This window comes from Sardina pilchardus, chromosome 10, assembly GCF_963854185.1.
Source record: "Sardina pilchardus chromosome 10, fSarPil1.1, whole genome shotgun sequence".
Taxonomy (NCBI): Eukaryota; Metazoa; Chordata; class Actinopteri; order Clupeiformes; family Clupeidae; genus Sardina; species Sardina pilchardus.
Window position 1 is genome coordinate 4,955,884 of NC_085003.1, and position 20,117 is coordinate 4,976,000.

General features: G+C 45.7%; 1 protein-coding gene across 1 annotated transcript in view; it reads right to left on the bottom strand.

Moving 5' to 3' along the window:
• The window catches only part of smad3b (SMAD family member 3b), a 26,740-nt gene extending 13,385 nt beyond the window's left edge, over positions 1-13,355 (bottom strand). Inside the window, exons 1-3 of the mRNA XM_062546554.1 lie at positions 12,982-13,355; positions 2,994-3,187; positions 1,273-1,407 (exon numbers count right to left, since the gene is read on the bottom strand). Coding sequence (XP_062402538.1) covers positions 1,273-1,407; positions 2,994-3,187; positions 12,982-13,184 — 532 coding nt within the window. The 5' untranslated portion in view covers positions 13,185-13,355. The remainder of the gene's footprint in view (positions 1-1,272; positions 1,408-2,993; positions 3,188-12,981) is intronic.
• Between the last annotated feature and the right edge of the window lie 6,762 nt (positions 13,356-20,117).

Genomic DNA, 20,117 nt, shown 5'->3' on the forward strand with positions numbered 1-20,117 from the left:
TAAGTTTAACAGAAACATGTTTTTGGTGTGACATATGCTTTAAAAACCCTTGTGATCCAAGTGAAAGTCTATCTGAGTTTGAACACAGCTGTCTTGTGTGATATTTACAGATGAGTGGAAGGAGTGGGAGCACTTGTTTACTGTCGCTGGAGCAGGACAATGAATGTTGCGAGGCGTCCCCACATTTGTCGCTAGACTGGATTTTATGCGGCTAGGTCAGGTAAAAGTTCAAAGTCGCAAAGTTGTCAACACTTCCCTCTTACTGACTGAGTAACAGATGAAGCTGAAACTCTCTCTCTCTCTCTCCCTCTCTCTCACCTTTTCTCTCACCCCTGTCTCTGTCTGACTTGGAGCGGAAGCAGAGGTCTTAATATTGAATGAGTGCATTAAGGAAACCAGACATGTCTGATGAGGGCACAAGGGCAGAGCTTTTTGCTGCTAACTGCATTAACGTTAATGGATCAGAGGGTCACAACCTCCAACACACAGCAGTCACCACCCCGAGCACTTCTCCCTCCCTCTCGCTCTCGCTCTCCCTCTCTGTGTGTTGGTCCTGGCTGGCTGGTCTTTCCACCACACACTCTTATGTCCCCCATGTCCCCCGACTCTCTGCCACTTTTGTCCCACTACAGTGTTTCTCTCTCTCTCTCTCTCTCTCACTCTCTCTCTCTCTCTCTCTCTATCGCAGTCTAGCTCACTGTCTCGTTCTCTCACTCTGTCTGATTTGAATAAAGTTAGTTAAGAGCTGACTCAACACGGAAGCAGACATGCTGGAAATCAGCTTAAGCTCATCACGGCCAGAGGAAGCGATAAAGTTGATGAGCCTGGAAAGCGTGTGTGCGTGTGTGTGTGTGTGTGTCTGCCAGTTAGAGACACAGCAGGGTGTTGGGACAGGCAGCTCTATGATGGACAAAATCATATTCGTGTGTGTGTGTGTGTGTGTGTGTGTGTCTGTGTGTGTCTGTCTGTGTCTGCACAAGGTTGTGCTGATGTGAATAGCGAAATGCTTATGAGTTTAAGAGTTGCCTTGTGGCGTGCTAGGAGAGTGTGTGTGTGTATGTGTCACTTTAGAAATGAGCAATGGTGGAGGAATGTCTGCCTGTGTCTGTGACTGTGACTGTGTGTGTGTGTGTGTGTGTGTGTGTGTGTGTGTGTGTGTGTGTGTGTGTGTGTGTGTGTGTGTGTGTGTGTGTGTGTGAGGGAGAGAAAGTGTGAGAAGGAGAGAGAGAGAGAGAGAGAGAGAATGAGAGTGTGTCCATCTGTCCGTCTCACCAGGGATGTAGTTGCTCTGCGGTTCGATGCCAGCGGGGAAGTTGGTGTTCTCAGGGATGGAGTGGCTGTAGTCATCCAGCGGAGGGAACTCAGTGGGGATCTCAGAGTAGCGCGGAACCAGCACAGGAGGCAGCACTGCACACACACACACACACACACACACACACACACACACACACACACACACACACACACACACACACACACACACACACACACACACACACACACACACACACACACACACACACACACACACACACACACACACACACACACACACACACACACACACACACACACACACACACACACACACACAAAGAGAGAGGGACAAAAAAAGGCGTCAGAAGCGCAGTCTTTTCAAGGCTGCTTCCCCCATCTGTTGGCTGCAGATGTGTTTACAGAGAGGACTTGGGCTCAGAAGAACGCTGGAGCACTGACAGCAGACCAGCAGCAAGCACGCAGCTGGATAAACAACATGATGAAGCCCCATCGCATCCCTGCCGTCACGCGCACACACACTCACACACACACACACACACACAAAGGGGACGGATGTACTTCCTGGACGCGAAAACAGAAATGACTCAAGCCACCATCTCCCTGCCAGAAGTAGCCCACATCTCCCCATCCCCAGAAGAGTATCCCAGCTCCATCTTCCCCAAACATCATCTCCATGGGCTGCTGACGAGATTGAGCTTCACTGGTCTACCATAACAAGTGTTCCCAGACAATTTTCTTTCTTTACTGTTAACAGAGCCAGGAATGTGCAGTAATACACATTTCATTGGGATTTAATATTTTTTTTTTATTAATTTGTCTATTTGTGTGTGCATTCAGAATGGAGAGCTAGTATACAGTGAGAAGGAATATTGAGTTTGCCAGAAAGATCAGTGAAGCAGAATGGATCTTTGAATACATTTCAAACTCATGACTGGCTCTCTGGGTAAAACGTGTTTGCCAACTAAGCCAAATTCTGTGTACTCCAGGAACTCCTAATCTCACAAAGGCCTGGTTGGGTCAAGGTGACTCTCTTCATTGATTTCTCTGCCACTCTCTCTCACAAACACACACACACACACACACACACACACACACACACACACACACTGATCTACATGTGGCATGGATCTCCACCAGATCAACACCAGGTGCCGATTCACAGTCCGATACCCACTAGGAAAGTAGTGCCTAAGCACTTGCATGTTTTACAGTTAAAACCGACCAATTACAGGTCCATTACCGATCCCCACTACCTCCGTTCAGTACTCCAGGCTGCTAGGGACACGAGTACCATGGAGAGGAGTATCATCAGTTACAGGGGCCTTGAGTGGGGCACCAGCTCATCTGCCATCTATTGCAGCTCTGTCTTGTAGTCGGCAGAAAGACTCTCTAACGTCACACAATACAACAGAAGTGAATCAACGCAACTCATCTGCACTCCCACACTCTTCAACGAAAGGCTAGCAACAGGGCATTTGGACTACTAAAAGAAGAAGCAGACCTCCAAGGACTAGTTAAAACGACTGTCCACACTTTTACCGCTGCTGAATAGTACAAAGACATAAGAAGTATAAAATGAAACCATTGAACATACAGTGTGTCGCACCACTGATATTGCCATGAATAAAAATGAAGTCTTTGAACACCCAAACTTTCTAAGAGGCCCATTTTGCGGATGGCCCCCGGTGGGTTTGCCACGGGCAGGTAGGGCTCACCTGGAGTCTCCACGCGCTGGTAGTGGTAGGGGTTGACGCACACCTCATCCTTCTTCGTGTGGAAGGCGAACTCGCACAGGTCGATGGCGCGCAGCTCGTGGTGCGACTGCAGGTCGGGCCAGCGCCACAGACGGCAGTAGATGACGTGGGGGAGACCCTTCCTGTGGGACACCTGCAGACGGCCGTCCAGAGACCTGGAGAGAGGGAGAGAGGAGAGGGCAGAAGAGGAAGGAGAGAGAGAGAAAGAGGAGAAGAGGAGAGAAGTAGAGGGGACGACAAAGGAGAAAGGGAGATGGAGAGAGTGACAGACAAAGGGATAGAGAGAGAAAGGCAGAGGAGAAAAGAAGGAGAGCAATATGATTACACTGGCAAGTCAGCATCACTTCTGTGATTGTAAGAACAACACTGATTGCATGCTTTGTCCACCGCTGCTGAATGAAGCCCCTTATTGAACAAATCAGCACGGCCGGGTCAGGAGGACTACAGTCCCTGTTGAGCAGAGTTGAGTTGCCCACACAGAGAGATGTGCCTGGCACAAGACTCAGTACAGTACAGTCAGAGTCTGTCTTTACTCTTCAATACCAAAAACAAATAACTAGCAGCTGCTGTGTGCATATTCTGTGTGCATTTCTTCTCACACTTTTAAAGACAGTATACAGATATGCAGAGAGACACTCTGTGTGTGTGTGTGTGTGTGTGTGTGTGTGTGTGTGTGTGTGTGTGTGTGTGTGTGTGTGTGTGTACCTAGGGTGAAAAATATGGTAAGTAAGTAAGCAAACCAGTAAGCCAACAGGCCTACACACACCAATGGAATCAGAGAAGAAGTTTTTTTTGCTTAAAGTTAGCGGCCAGCTCAGCTCTCCTCCACCACTGCGCATTGGTGGTATCAAGGCACGACTTCAAAACAGTGGTTAAAAGCAATGTTTAGAGCTTTACGGTCTACAATCAAGCCTGAACACTCGGGGTGTGTGTGTGCCAATGACTTGTCCTCTCTTTGTCACACAAAGGGCTGTCGGGCTGTCTGTGAATGGGGCACACAATGGGATTGTTCGGTCTGTCTGTTCACTCTTTGTTCTGTTTGCCATCTCTCTCTCTCTCTCTCTCTCTCGCTTACACACACACACACACACGCACAAACACACACACAAAATCTCCAATCTGACAGAGTCGGGACAAAACATATGCTTTTCATTCCAGCTGCAAAGACCTCAAAAGACCCCACTGAGTAGGGCAGACAGAGAGAGAGAGAGAAAGAGAGAAAGAGAGAAAGAGGAAGAAAGAGTGTTCAAAAACACAATGCAATCCTCTATCCAAAAAAGCAAAGAGAAAATGACATTCACAACAATATGCAGTCAAGAACCAAGCAGGAGTCAAAACTTCTCCCACACATCTCTTAATACAGGCGGATTTCATTTGATCCACAAGAGGTGATAAAAGATCAATTAACAAGACTATACCTCAGCATTAGCCTGTGTATGTGTTAACTGTCAGATGATCGTTTAATGCTCATCTCCAGGCCCTGGGCTAACTCTGTGGAAGTGTATGTGAATAGGCGACAGCTAAACTCCACATCACCAAATTAAAGCCAATTCCCTGTCAGCGCAGCCGCTTTGTGAGATTAGCTATAAATATGTTTAGTTTAATAAGAAGTTATTCAGCCTGAGCGGCAGATAGTAGGAGTGTGTGTAGCAATGGCTGTGTGTGTGTGTGTGTGTGTGTGTGTGTGTGTGTGTATGTATGTGAGAGAGAGTTTGAGAGTCTGTCTGTGTGTGTGTGTGTGTGTGTGTGTGTGTGTGTATGTATGTGAGAGAGTGTGTGAGAGTCTGTGTGTGTGTGTGTGTGTGTGTGTATGTGTGTGTGTGTGAGAGAGAGTGTGTGTGTGTATGTGAGAGAGTGTGTGTGTGTGTGTGTGTGTGTGTGTGTGTGTGTGTGTGTGTGTGTGTGTGTGTGAGAGAGAGTGTGTGTGGAGAGCGGGAGAAAAGGCTGGGCTGGGCTGCCACTGAGGCTGAGGGAAATCAGAACACCCACAGACAAGCCGACCGACTGAGGGAAACCACTTCCTCTACGGCCGACCACTAAGGTAGCCACCGTTACCAGGAGACCACACAAAGCACTCTCCTTCACACACTCACTCACACAAACAGAGTGTTGGTTGTGTCATCACAGTAGCCCAGCACAGTCTGTATTCTCATTGCTCATTGCTCATTTCCCTATGCATAAGGCTCACTATGACCAAAAACATTAGAGTTATTTTTGGCAGTTAACAGCAGACACACACACACACACACACACACACACACACACACAGTCTATCAAAACCATTTCCTCTTTCTAAAGCCAAGTCAATTACGTTGCGTCAAAACCCCAGTGAGGGGAAAGGCCTGGCTGAACTCAGGGAGAAAAACACTGCCCTTTCTGGAAGCTTCCAGAGCGTCACTCAATGCATCAGTCGGTCAGTCAGGATGAGCGTAAAGCACAGGAAGGGAGAGGGAAAGAGAGTTCTAGAGATTAATGTGTGCTTTTGTGTGTGACCCATGCATGTACAACAACATCAGGATGGGCCCAGAGACAACATCACGAGACCTTTCTGACTAAGTGCCTCTTCCTCCCAATCCTCCTCTTCCTCCTCCCCCATCCTCCCTATCCTCCTTTTTCTCCTCCAGAGGCTAAACCAGAGAGCACATGGACCGAAGCCCATGCCACACACCCTCCTCACAGCCCTGACTGCGTTCCTGCTCTCGGAGACACCAGCGAAACGAAGGGGAATCTCTCACACACTTTTCTCCCTCACACATGCACACGGTCACACGCAAACAAGCACATTCTCTTAAAGACAAAAGCACACAAGTTACGAACCTGTGTGAAACGGACCTACTCTACATATGATCCGCACTGCTGTGTTTGGGATGTGAATGATCATGGATACATCACATCACATTAGGGCGGCAAATTAACCTAATGCAATTATGTAATGCAATTAGCTAATCGCAACAGGCTGCAATTAATCGTGCAGCTCGCATCTCTGTAACAATAGTTCATTTTGTCACATCTATACTTAAGATGGATGGCAGTGGCAGCAACAAGGATGGTAGCAAACCAGGAGTAGGAGGGACCAAATGGAGATTTATCAATCCCAAAAATGGGATAAAAATGATGGCAAAAAATAAAGAAAAACTTTTCAAAAAGCTAGAAAATAAAGCTAAGTGCAGAGATGCACTAAGTAGATATGTGTAGGCCCAACACACGTTCTCTCTTTCATCGCATGGAACATACACCCTCATAGTCTCATAGGCCAAAACCCCACCCCATAGAGTTGCTATACCAACTCTGATATTAATTAATTTAATCAACAATATAACATATGATAAGTGACCCAAATATACAGAATACATTGCAGCATATTCCCTGTGATACATCTATGGCTATGGTTATTTAGCAGACGCCTTTGTCCATACATTATCACAGACTTGAAAGACTGCAAATCTGCTATTTAATAACATTCCTCTTGCGCATTATTCCTCTTGCACATTATTTCCCCTCTGTGGCTCTCTTACGCAACTCTTGTGACTCTCTTACGGTAACTTACCATACCCCACTACCTGAAACAGAGGAGCAGTTGCACCACTTCGGGTTTGATAGTGGGAAAGCGAGAACTCCCTCCTCAAGTTGGCTGCTCTCCCACTGTGAGCATTACGTGCTTACGACATATGCACATAACCAATACAATAAACAGATACATTTAGATGTAGCCTTTCCCGACAACGTTTTAGCCAATAAGCGAACAAACGACGAACAGCACAACTACGCACATAACAAATGGAATAAACATCATATCAACTCATACAGCTTATTCCATACAATGTTGTTATTATGCCTGCATATGATATGTGCAATACTGATGAATGAATGTTGCTGGTTTTGTCTGTGATGTGCGCGCGCAATGTTCGTGTTATCAAAAGTGTCCAACAGCACGGACTCGCGCCGTGAAATCTACAATAAAATAAATACTGTGACAGACAGTAAAGCTCATCTAACATGAGTGCTGTGCTTCTCATGCATTAGGCATGCTCATCTATCCTAAGTAGAATTTGGAATACTGAACTAAAGCTTGACTTTCAAAAATTTTATCACCTGAATATCTGTGAGAAAAATGGCAACAGGATATTCTCCCCCAATCGTTCAGCAGCCCCAGGTCACATGTAGAGTTTACAGGAGGAGAGCACGCTGAACTGCTTCTTCCCATGGCCCCCTGTGACCCACAGGTGTTAGTTCTGCCTCTGGCTGTGTTTTGCTGAGAGAGAAGAGGCTCTCACGACTGCGACTTCACTGGCTGTCAGATGCAAGCTCAATTTTCTGTGCTTTTCACCAGTGGAATAATGGCCTAAGAACTGACTCACCGCGCTAAATAGACAGTCTGATGCTTCGCTTCGCAAATGCATCCAGACACACAGCGCCATACAAAAGCGTCTGAAGTCCATCCCAACACACACACACAACAGTCCTCGCTCTGTCAGTGAAGAGTTCAATTCCCAAGACTAAAGGGATGAGGCTTTACAGGAAAATAATCGCCCTACTGAAATAACAGGAGCCAGCAGTAGGGAGTTGAAAGAGTGCTTTGAGTTTCGGTCCGTTTTGTCTCCCACCGGTAGACGCCTCACAACATTTATAAAGGTACAAAAGTAAATGCATCTGATGATCATAGACGGATGTTAAGGCATTCAAAAAGGAACAGAACTACAGTTTTGCTGCACGGTCCTCAAAGACTGTATCTCTTAGGATGCCTCCATTCCGATGTCCTACTGCTTTCACAGGCAGAAATGAGAGAGTAGCTAGAAGCATGGTTTAAACAGGGAATGTCCGACTGATTACCTAATCATGGCTTGGACTGAGATGACCTTATAGGCTGACACGGTGTGCTGGCATTACCAGATGACTCAGACGCCGCGCAGGCTAATGCAGGTCCACATTCACCAGCCAGCTGACGGCACACGGAGGTGCCTCTGCAGGGCGGAGCGCACGGTAGCAGACCGATACCCTGATCTTCTTTCAGCTTCCTTTTTTAAAGTCTCAACGATGACACAGTGACACACACACACACACACACACACACATACACACACACAATTTTCTATCTCACTCACTCACACAAACAATTTTCTATCTCTCTCACTCACACACACAATTTTCTCTTTCAGACACATACACATACTGTACACACACACAGATTTGTATCTCTCTCTCTCTCTCTCTCACACACACACACACACACACACACACACACACACACACACACACACACACAAACACACACACACACACACACAAACACACACACACACACACATACACACTCTAAGTAACAAAAGTCCACACGCCTCAGGACACGCTGCATTAGTGACTTCCGATGGGGAGAAGGGGGCAGTGGCCTCAAATGTTGGCATGAGAGTGTGAGAAACAACGGAGAGGATGTGGTGGCTCAACAATACAACACACACTTTCCCTGCTCAGTTAGTTACAATAAACAAAGAGACTGCAGACAAACATATATGAGACCGGCAGCCAGACAGAATGACACAAAAAAATATTCAAAACACATATACACACACACACACACACACACACACACACACACACACACACAAGCCCAAATTCTCCTGTGGCACCCGTGTGTGCAGACGGATGCACAGCTGTTTGTTTTCACCAAGAGGACCTTCCCTTTCACGTCACATTAATCGCCCACTATTGACCCTTTGACACACTCACACACACACACACACACACAAGTATGAATTCCTCCTGAGGGCTGTGGTGCTTCCCTCTCTCCTTCCTCTGCTGCCAGCGGACCGAACAAACGAACAAACCTCCTGATTCTGAGCCAGACGACAGGGCTGCTGTGTTTATTGTTTCTGTATCATTTTATTCTAAGCCTCTGTCTGCGTTAAGCTCCACATTCAGACAGCTGTGTCTGTGTGTGTGTGTGTGTGTGTGTATGTGTGAGAGAGAGAGAGAGAGAGAGAGAGAGCATGCCCCTACATACATGTGCGTCTCCGTCTGAATGTTTGTTAGTGTCTCAAGGTGTGTGTGTGTGCGTTTAAGCGTGCGCCCGTGTGTGTGTGTGTGTGTGTGTGTGTGTGTGTGTGTGTGTGTGTGTCAGAGCAGTTGCAGTAAAAACACTGGGTTTCAGCGTAACCTGTGGAGGAGGCCTGAGGGGAGTGTGGCAGACAGGTTTGCGTGGCGAACGAACACGACCAAAAAGGTTAGGACTCGTCGCAGAGTGTGGCGAGATCAGGCTTGGCCGGGTGGAATGTCAGGAGTGGATCCGGTTTCCATGACAGCCGACAGCTCTTCCACCCACAACATCTCTCGCGCGCACAACCCTGTATGGACAGAGTCTGTCTGTCATTGTTTAACCTGGACTTCATACACAAAGCTATGTGCCCATTCACACTCGTAAATGATTGACAGTGTCCAGCCCGCACCCAACCATATAGGTTCTGTCTGTCCACCACATGAACCCACTGATTTGAAGGTCAACACACTCATCAGGAAGGCTTGTAAATGATCTGCACCTCACCTCTGCCCCAGTCTATATTTTATCTGGAGAACTACAAAAGAATACCCCTTTTCAACATGCCCTCACTCGTTTCACCTTTTTATACTTCATTCTTCTGTCAGAATCACTGTCTGAATAACCCTGATAATTATGACTTCATTCCACCGGGAGCCTCAGACAGAACACACACACACACACACACTCACGCACAAAGAGACACACACACACACACACACACACTCACGCACAAAGAGACACACACAGACACACACACATACTCTCTCTCACATGTATACACATAGAACCCAGACAGCTTTGCTTTTAAAGCCATCTCCTGTGTAAACTCGCCTTCATAACAGGAGAGTTAGTCACAGACCACCGAGGGGAATCCCACAGGGATGCCTCTACCCACTTTCGCACTTTCCCCTTTCAGCCTGACCCTGCACAGCTTCTCCAGCTGTCTGTCTCATTCCTCATGCACACACACAGCACTAAAACCCTCACACACACATTCATGACTTATGAAAATATATATTTTATACACACACACACACACACACACACACACACACACACACACACACACACACACACACACACACACACACACACACACACACACACACACACACACACACACACACACACACACACACACACACACACACACACACACACACACACACACACACACACACACACACACACACACATATGCAGACAAGGCAGAACAGCAGCACTAACAGACACTGGTCGGGTCTCAGAAGTTCAAGTGTGTCCGACAAGACAAGATAAAACTGAGACCGCGCATCTCGTCTCTTCACCGAAAAATCTCACCCTGGCGGTGAGAGGGGTAGCGAGGGCGTTCTGCTGACTTTATGAGTGGTCTGTTCTTACTGTAAAAGGGCTGCTCTATCCAGGCTGTATGCCTACTCAAGGCACGGTGGGTCTTCAGAGCTCACACAGAAACGTTCACAAAATAATGGACCGAGTCTCTGTTGCCTCCCTAGAGATTTAGCTGTACTGCCAGCCATCGCGTGATAATGTCAATCCCCCCCAATTAGGACGTTAATTTCAGGGAATTTATGTCTATGTCGAAACATGCTCTGTGCATATCAGAGCTGTGTGCTGTTTTGAGAAGACTAACTATGACTGAAGAGTGAAGACAGTGTAGCCATATGTCTAAGGATAATCTCTCATGCTGTTTAGGCTAATACTTCATAGCTATTATGATACAAGTGAAAATGAAGAACAGCAAGGCTGCTGAGTGAACTTAACAATCACAATTAAAAAATACATATGTATTAATAAAAAAAAACAGCACACCCACACTAGGATCCTTAAACTCCAAATCCAAAAGGAGCCCATCTCAGTCCGCGCCCAGACCACAAACACACTGTCTCCCTACATAGGAAGCAGAGGAGCACCAGTACCTCCAGATGGTGTTTACTGACCACAACTCCAGATCAGACACCGACACCACCATAGCATTGGCCACAGATAAAGGGACAATACTAAGCCATAATCACAATATATTACCTACCTGGAAATCAAGGGTTTTATCTTTGCTTTCTAGTATTTGTTTGCTTGTGTTTTGATTACAATGCACACAGGGTACACAGTGAGTTATTTGCGTTCTCCCCAAGGATCAAGCCTTTGACACTGGTGTCAGCACATGGCTCTACCAACTAAGCTAGAAGGGCAGCCCTGCTCACTGACCAGAAGGAGACAGCACGTTAGGACAACGGACCACAGGTGCGCTTTGAGTCTTCATGAGAGGAAGAGCGATAACATGCACCATGGTGACATGGTGTCTTATGGCAATTATGACTGAATCGGCAAACTCCCCTGGGTTGTGTTCTATGGTAGGCTTTTAGTGATGATTCATGCAAACATAGACTAGGCCGACCAACAGTATTATTATACAGCTGATTACAGAGGGAAAGTGCTTCGCCTACATATTCCCTGCCATGCAATGCTCTTCACCTTTGTGGGCGTAATGTATGGCTCATCATGCTAAATTATTACCAAAAAAAGCATAAGGAACCATACGCCTGCGGCCACACTGTATTGCGTCGTAGGCAACTCGAAGGACCCAGACTTGGCTACCGTGAAGCGCAGTAGCCTACTGTAGGGACTGGATGACATAACAGGCTTAGTAAAACGGCATAATTCTCGTAACTGTGCAGTGCAGCACAATACGCAGTGGATCTGTAAAATGCGGCATTCATTTGTGTATTAATCAAAATAAAACACATGTGTGTCTTCCATCCGTTCACTGCAGTCTCATGGTAATAAATCTTGCACGTTTAAGTCATCCCACAAAATCAAAGCGGTGCTGGAACTGTTTGTGATGCATTTTGCTGGGTTTTATAGGATCAAATTAGCGAGAGGGCATATTTAATGGCAGACAATCCACTGACTGAAAGAATGACTCTGTGTTAATCGTCGATATTAGACAACTACAGTGCACCAAACACAATGACACACACACACAGTCTGTCAACACAGTCACCGAGTGTCCCAGATAGAGGGCTGTTACGTAACGGACTAAGCTAGCTAGACTACAGTACTTAGCATAACAAATACTTAGAAAGCTAGCCAGACAGCTAACGTTTAGTTAACATAGCACAAATGCTTTGATATCCAACATTATTTCTGTTGTTAAGGTAATATGGTTGCTGTTAAGATTAAAATGCTATTGATTTTGCTAAGAAGACATATTTCAACTGTAACGTTATTACTGGGCCTCGTTGAGATCAACTATCCTAACGTTTGAGTTAACGTTACAGTTAGTACCTGTTAACGTTAGCTATTAACATTACAACTTAAGTTAGCATTGTAACGTTAATATTACCCATCACTTTGGCTGAACCAGTCAAGTTGTGACAACATTGCAAAACCATAACATAATGTAACATAGCTAGCAACGTTAAGTTACCCAGTCATCATAACCTTAAAAGAGAACGAGCGATAATTAGCACCGCGTTTACATTTGACAGTACTGTTATTCATCAACAACAGCGTTCAAGTTTAATAACTTACAACACAAAGCAATAATCTGATAGTGTTGAGGTTAATGCCAGTGTTAGCTATACTGTTGGCTACCAGACTCAACTCAACTTGGCATACAAGTTAACTTGTGCTTTGGTCATGAATTAACGAGTAGAAAACGTTCCTTGATGTCAACATTGTTCATTTTAGACCGTCGGTAACATTAACGTTTCCGTGAACTAAACATGCCATTGATAATTATCGAGAAGTTAGTTTTACTGTTCACAATCACTCTTAGACAGTTTCCTTCATAGACTAACATTATACCCGAGAAGTTCATTGCCAACAAGTTATTCACAAGTAACATTGAACATGACCAGGATAGCTTTAGTTGTTAGCCCCCTAGGTAAGTTAAAGCTCGGTCAGTTTAAGCGCAAATACCTCGGTATGGTGATGCATTTCGTGTTTACATTCTGGGTTGTAATGGACCTTTCCAGCTCCTCCAGTTGTCCAGTCTTCTTCAACTTTTTGACAAGACTCTTCACTGCTTTTTCGCACCATTTCTCCTCCTGTCCGTTCTGCTCTCCTTTTTTCCAACCTAGCAGCCTCTTCACAATCGGGGGTGTAAACGGCAATATAGACATCTTTCCCAAAAACAATGCACACAACTACTATCGTTATACAAAAAAGTAACTGTAAGTTTTGCGTTAAATGTGAAATCAAAAAGTGAATAGAAACTCAGACTTCACAAAGATAAGTTCGGTTGTTCTCCATTCCAGACAGAGCGCCCGCTGACGGCAGACAGTACCACTCTGCCGAGCTGCTGGTTAAATCTCAGATGAATGGTAGCAATCCGCAGCGAAACCTAGTCCTGTCTGCCCCTCCTCCTCCACCACGCTCTCCTCTCATTAGAATATGGCCTGAGGTGATTGAGCAAGCAAAATGAAATGCCTTGCTTATGAAAAAATATCAAGGTCATCATTCTTCATCATCTTCACCCTCTGTCCAGAGTCCAACTGTGACCATAATCTGTACTTGTTAAGCCACGTAGGGTATTAAATTAACGTTCCACGCTAAACTAAAGTCATATGAAAAGGCTGAATAGTCTGGATAAAATGCAAATTGCGGACCATCTCCACCCACTGACGTTTTCTTGCATAGTTGAAGTGGCAGAAGCCTACTGCTGCAGATGTGGAGTAGCTTGTTGGACTAAAATGATGTAGTTCTCATGTGAATAAGGATTCTCCTCGAGTAGCCTAACATTAACATGACATCAGATCCACATGACCCCCCCCCCCCCAAAAAAAAAAAAAACAGAGATATAGGCCTAGTTTACAAAGGGAATGTGGTAATGCTGTGTTACTTTCTTTAAGGCGGTGACACAGGGTGAAAGTGGAGACTTTGCAAGCAGAACTTCTAAACTGGCTGAACCGTGAAAGGCACGCTGGAGTCTGCCGCCAGAGACTCTCTTTATTTAATGGGGGAGGGGTGGAAAACTGCAGTCTCAGGGCACAGTGTAGGACACACACACACACACACACACACACACACACACACACACACAGAGAGACTCATGGCCATGCAGGCAGACACGCAGGCTTGTTCCAGCTTGTCCAATTTGCGTAGACATGGGGCATATCCCAAGTCTTTGTGTGTGTGTGTGTGTGTGTGTGTGTGTGTGTGTGTGTGTGTGTGTGTGAGTGTGTGTGTGTGTGTGTGTGTGTGTGTGTGTGTGTGTGTGTGTGTGTGTGTGTGTGTGTGTGTGTGTGTGTGTGTGTGTGTGTGTGTGTGTGTGTGTGTGTGTGTGTGTGTGTGTGACTGTGTGTGTGTGTGTGTGTGTGTGTGTGTGTGTGTGTGTGTGTGTGTGTATCTGTCAGCAGTCTGCACCCTGTCCCTGCCGTTAGGACCAAAGAGGCCCGGAGGAGGGTCAGACTCCCAGATGTTCTTTTCCCAAATACAGACAGGCTTCATGGTCCCCTTAAGGACACCTCAAGAGAGTGGAAGTCATGTAGGCCTTTTGTTCTGTGTGTCTCTCTCTCTCCTCTCTCTCTCTCCTCTCTCTCTCTCTCTCTCTCTCTCTCTCTCTCTCCCTCTGTGTGGTATGAGACTTTTGAGTCATTTCAACATAGATTATATCTATAAAAAATAAATGTCTCTAGCGGTAAAAATAGCCTCAGTTGACCATACTTGCTCATCTCTTGGTACTGAGCAACTGATGTTGTCGAGCGCTCCTCTCTCTATAGGCGCAAAACAACTTTCTCTCTTCGTTTAACTTGAGATCATTAAAATGCTGGCCTGCAGTGCAATGGAAAGTTCATCAACATCTCAAGGCCTCCTGTCTTATACTTTTAAATGATGCTGAAAAGAGGTGATTGGGTTTCAAACTTAATACTGACTCACCTGGAACTGAATCACGGGTACTTCTAATATATCAGCAGTGACTCATGCGAAACAGATTTGATCTCTCCCTCTCTGAAGCGGCAGCACTGGAGAACCGGATATTGGCAGTGGGGGGTTGTGGGACCTTGTTGGCGAGCATAGCATGGGGTGCGTCGACACATTCCCCCCTTCGACCACTCCAGGTCCAAAAATAGAGGACCCTCACGACTAATCCTTTGATCCCCCCCCCCCCCCCCCCCAATAAAAGTGATTTAAATTCACCTTCAGCACATCCTTGTGAAATTGTAAAGGTGACCGAACTAAGTTTATTTCAGGGCTGTTTAGGTGGCAGTATTGATAATAGCCCCCCCGTCCCCCACCCCCACCCTCTCTCTCCCTCTGTAAACAGCACCATGTCTGTTCTATAAATAGCTATGCCCAGAGGCCCTTCACAGCAGTCTCCTTTCCCTTTCATCTATTTTTACCCCCCCATCAATGGACAGCACTGTATATTTTTACAGTCGTGTTTGGGAATGGCCTTGCTGTTCTGCTACCTCAATAGGAGACGCGGCCGCCCACCAGACTAAGGTGTTATTCATGAAAGTTCTGGAAACCGTGTTGATCCTCAGTGAGGTTGTGGGTGTTGCAAAGCACGTCTATGCTATTTAGATCTTGAACGGTGGTCTGGAGCCCACACTGTGTTCGGTGCCACTTCACCGGATTCGCTTCTGAATAGCGCAGGGAGCTAAAAAGGTCAGTATAGGCAGCACATTTAACCACACATGAAATGGTTATTTTTCTTTCGAAATCAATCACTATGTCTTTCTCTTACATGTTTCTCAGTACACTTACACAGCATACTTTTACTGTTCCTTTACCCCGTAGAGGTCAGCCGAAACCACTGGGCAAGCTTTTGTTGTGGGCGCACTCGAGCTAAAAACAAAAGAACACGATGTTCAAAAGGAGGAGGAGGATGCCCAAAAGGAGCAAAGGAGGGGAGAGGAGAGAGGAACCTCAAATGGCCGTCAAGTTCATTACTGTAGTGTCCCCTCATCACTGAAGAGGATCCCACCACAACGTGCCGTGTGGTGTCTGCCATTGGAGCGAACGCAGCGCACCATCACGGCCAGCCAGCACCTGTTAACACCCTGGGGACCAACGCGGGACAGCTGGTGCGGAGTGTGCATAGAGTGTGCGTGTCTCAGCATGTGTGTGTGTGTGTGTGTGTGTGTGTGTGTGTGTGTGTGTGTGTGTGTGTGTGTGTGTGTGTGTGTGTGTGTGAGAGAGAGAGAGAGAGAGCTAGATTGGAGAGCAGGGCAGATGGGGCAAGGCAAACACAGGCGAGGGGAGACAGGGCAGGTCCCTGGGTGCCGGGGTCCACAGGGAGACACAAAGGCAGGACAAAAGGCAGAGCGGCCGGCTGAATGGCTCTGGCCCGCAGACAATCCGATGGACAACAATGGCATTGTGCCGCACAGATCGCCCTGGACATGGGAAGCAGAGGATCGGAGAGGGAGGCAGACTCATCAGCTGGACCTCACACAATAGTGTGAAGAGGGGGAGTGAGGGGGAGCCGGATTACGCCATTGTGTGGGCCCTTCAATCAAACTTAATAACACTGATGGACACACGCGCCACATAAGGAAGGACTATTCACCCTGATAAGGACTCTGACGTGACTTTGCACTCCTTTTTTTTTTGACCCGTGTCAAAAAATAGCTCTTCATTTCTCCTACCCAGCTTGTCCTAAATGCCCCCTTATTCAGCCTTTAAATACTGCCTGCGTGCGTTCTGCTTTTGGGAACTGAGCTGTGTGTGTGTCTGTACGAAAAAGTGTGTGTGGGTTTCCAAAACAGCCCCACAGAGCACCTCTCTGATTGTTGCGAGACGCACGAGGCGACTGCGCCCATGAGCTCACTGGAGCCGTCTCTGCGTGCGATCCCCACAAGCCTGTCATTAAGGAGGTCGGGGTGGGGTGTGGCGGGGAGCGCTACTCCCTGAAGCCTCCGCAAGCTGTTATCTACCGACCTACAGCCATCAATCTGCAGGCTGACAGAGCCAGAAGTGGAGTGGCAGCAATCGTTTAATCCGCACACACGCACACACACATACACACACACACACACACACACACACACACACACACACACACACACACACACACACAAACACACACACGCACACACATCCCCCTCCAGCCCACCCCCATCAACCTTGTAATAAACTTAAGATGGCTCCTCCAACCCCCACACACCCACACACATTCATCATCTCTGTAACCCAGAAAAGATATCATGAATCTCTGCAACCACTTGAAAACGAGTTTCCGGCAACGGCTCTTGTTTATACCGAGATGCTGACCCCTGTCTTGGCTGGCCGGCTGGGTTTATAAAAGTGCGGCTGCATTTGTTGTGCAGCGTTCGTGAAGGTCAGGCTGTGGCTGTTACTTTGGAAAAATTATTTATCTGCACTTTCTCTCTCTCTCTCTCTCTCTAACACACACACGCACGCACGCACACACACACACACACACACACACTTAAATACACACCTTCAACACCATTCATTTGTATATAGAGGACTACAGAACATGCAGAGTACAACTGAGCATGCACATTTTTTCAAGGTGTAACTAGTCGTCTCCTAACACAACCAGGTTACTTTTCCATAATGTTTTTTCCCTCCTATTAGTTATCTTTTTGGGGGAGTGGCTGAACATGCATTCATACAAAGACATAAATGATCATACAAGCACACACACATTGTGGCCTCAGTTCCTTGATGATTCATCAGGAGTTGACACAGGCTTGTAAATCTGAAGGAAGTACCCCATGCTGCGTGACCACTCAGTAGTACCGGTCAGTACCATATATGACAAAGAGCTCAGTGACTCATATGCCATAAACAAGCAGTCAATCTCAGATGCTTACGACACATAGCCTAGACACTGACACTGAGTCTCATATGTCCCGGGCTCCCGGCTGCAAAGATATGTTATCAGTGTTACAGACATTGGCAGGACAGTATACATCAGTGTCTGTTTCAGCCCTGAGTATCGAGCTTGCTGACAGTTTATTACATTGAAGCCACACTATGGATATACTACTGAAGTTGGTCATGAGTCAGTTGAGAAACAAACACATAGGTTGACTAATGAGTGAGGTTGAGAGGTTGGGCAATACTCTTTGATAGGATCCAAAATGTTCTAGTAGCCCACACAGTCATACTCACTCTCTCATATTGGAGTTCCTACTGTCGTTTGAATATGAAAATGAAATGAAAAAATCTAAATATCTAAATTATAGAACATTTCAGTTGGCCATTGTGATTGAACTTTCAAACGCATTTGAAAAGTAGGGCAGTCTCACCTCAACAACGCCACTTGGCAGGGATTTTAGGATGTATCTCGCCATCTAGTGGTTATATTCTGAGAGTGCAACACAGTTGGAGCTATATAATCTGTTTTTCTAAATTGCATGGCTATTACAGAATAAGAGCACTCTCTCGCTGTAACCTGTAATTTACATGGAAGAAACATACTGTGCCTTGCATTGTAAATTCAGTATGGATTTTGTAACTTTTCTAACTTTCTTTTTGTTTAGTTTGTAAAAACTTGGTTTTGGTATAAGTCATTTTTGAGTGATGTAGCCTACTGAAAATGGAATGTACACTGGATTTGGACTATTCAGGCTCCACTACACAGGAATGCATCATCCTGAAATGAAACCCTGAGTAGTCAGCTATGAGATTATTATAATGAAAATAATTGAATAATAACACATTGCACATGCTGTCTAGTCAACCATTGAAAATATATGCATATCACCAGACACCCGTAACCTATTACAGACTCACAGTTTAAATGAGCTTTGCGTGTACCATTGCACTGATGCATTTAACTGATATTAAGGCTCCATCGAACCCATGATTATAATATGTATTGAGACTGTTGTTCACGGGCCATTACTTCTTTGTGAAGGCTAAATGAGCCTCCTCCTTAACCAATCTTGCACTTATCTGACCATGGCACTCATGTTTTTTTGGGGGGTTATCCATTAAATTCCATCAGCAGTTTGCTTCAATGATGCATACTACCCTTTATGACAACTTGATAGTACTGAGATCAACCTCTCTCTCTCTGTGTGTGTGTGTGTGTGTGTGTGTGTGTTTGTATGGTAGTCAGCTTGAAGCTTTATATCCTCACAGAGAGATAGAGAAGAAGATCTGCTATATAGCTAGTTTTTTCACTGGTTTACAGATTTGTCCCAAGTCCTCCGAAAGACCAGAAGATGCATTTAAAATGCATTACACTGATTTGGCCCATAGTAGCTTACGTATGAGTCAATTAACCTTTTTCACATAGACTCAGTCTTAATAATGACATTAATAAAGGTTCTAATTCTGCCGAATTGAATAGAGACTTCTGTAAGGTATGTATTAACACCTGCTAATGTCAAATGGCTGCTGTGGAAAAGGTCTTTTTGGAATGGAACAAACAAAAAAATCATAGGGGTGGACTCAAAACTGACCACTTAAATTAAGCTACATGGTCAGTTTGCTCAGTATTGCTCAAATGCTCAACTTTTTTTGCTAACTATAGCAGTGGTAAAAGCAGTAGATTGTTGTTTGTGTCATTTCCAACTTCCAACCAAAGATTTTGTAGCGGTTTAAGATGTTTCCAACAGTGCGCATTATGAAACTGCCACGCATGTAGGCTACTGTAGTCTGCTTAAAGTTACCCCCAGAGAGGTTTGAAGTGGAGTAATCAAGGATTTTTGGTTTCCTCGCTATTGTAACCAGCCTGCAGTTGGACACAGCCCAACTTCCCAAGGTTTGTATAGGCCTATAGGCCTATCATCCAGAGACAACAGCAAACAACCAAGCGATTGATAACTTCAGGCTACTGTAACTATCCTATCTATTTTTTTTTTCAATGCTAGCCTATGTTAGCTTACTGTAGTCAAAATAGAAGCTATATCTCAACAACTGTGTTGTGATGTGATGTGTGTCAGGGCCTTCAGTCAAATGCCAATGAAGCTCTTAGAGCCGGCTGAGAGAGATCTGAAAAACAAATCCATATTATACCACACATAATAAGCGGATCGGTATTGCGCATGATAACCGGATCCATACAGGGTCGATAACACAGAGTAGTCTATTATACCCAAGAGGGTAAGCGAACATCCAGAAAGCGTTGC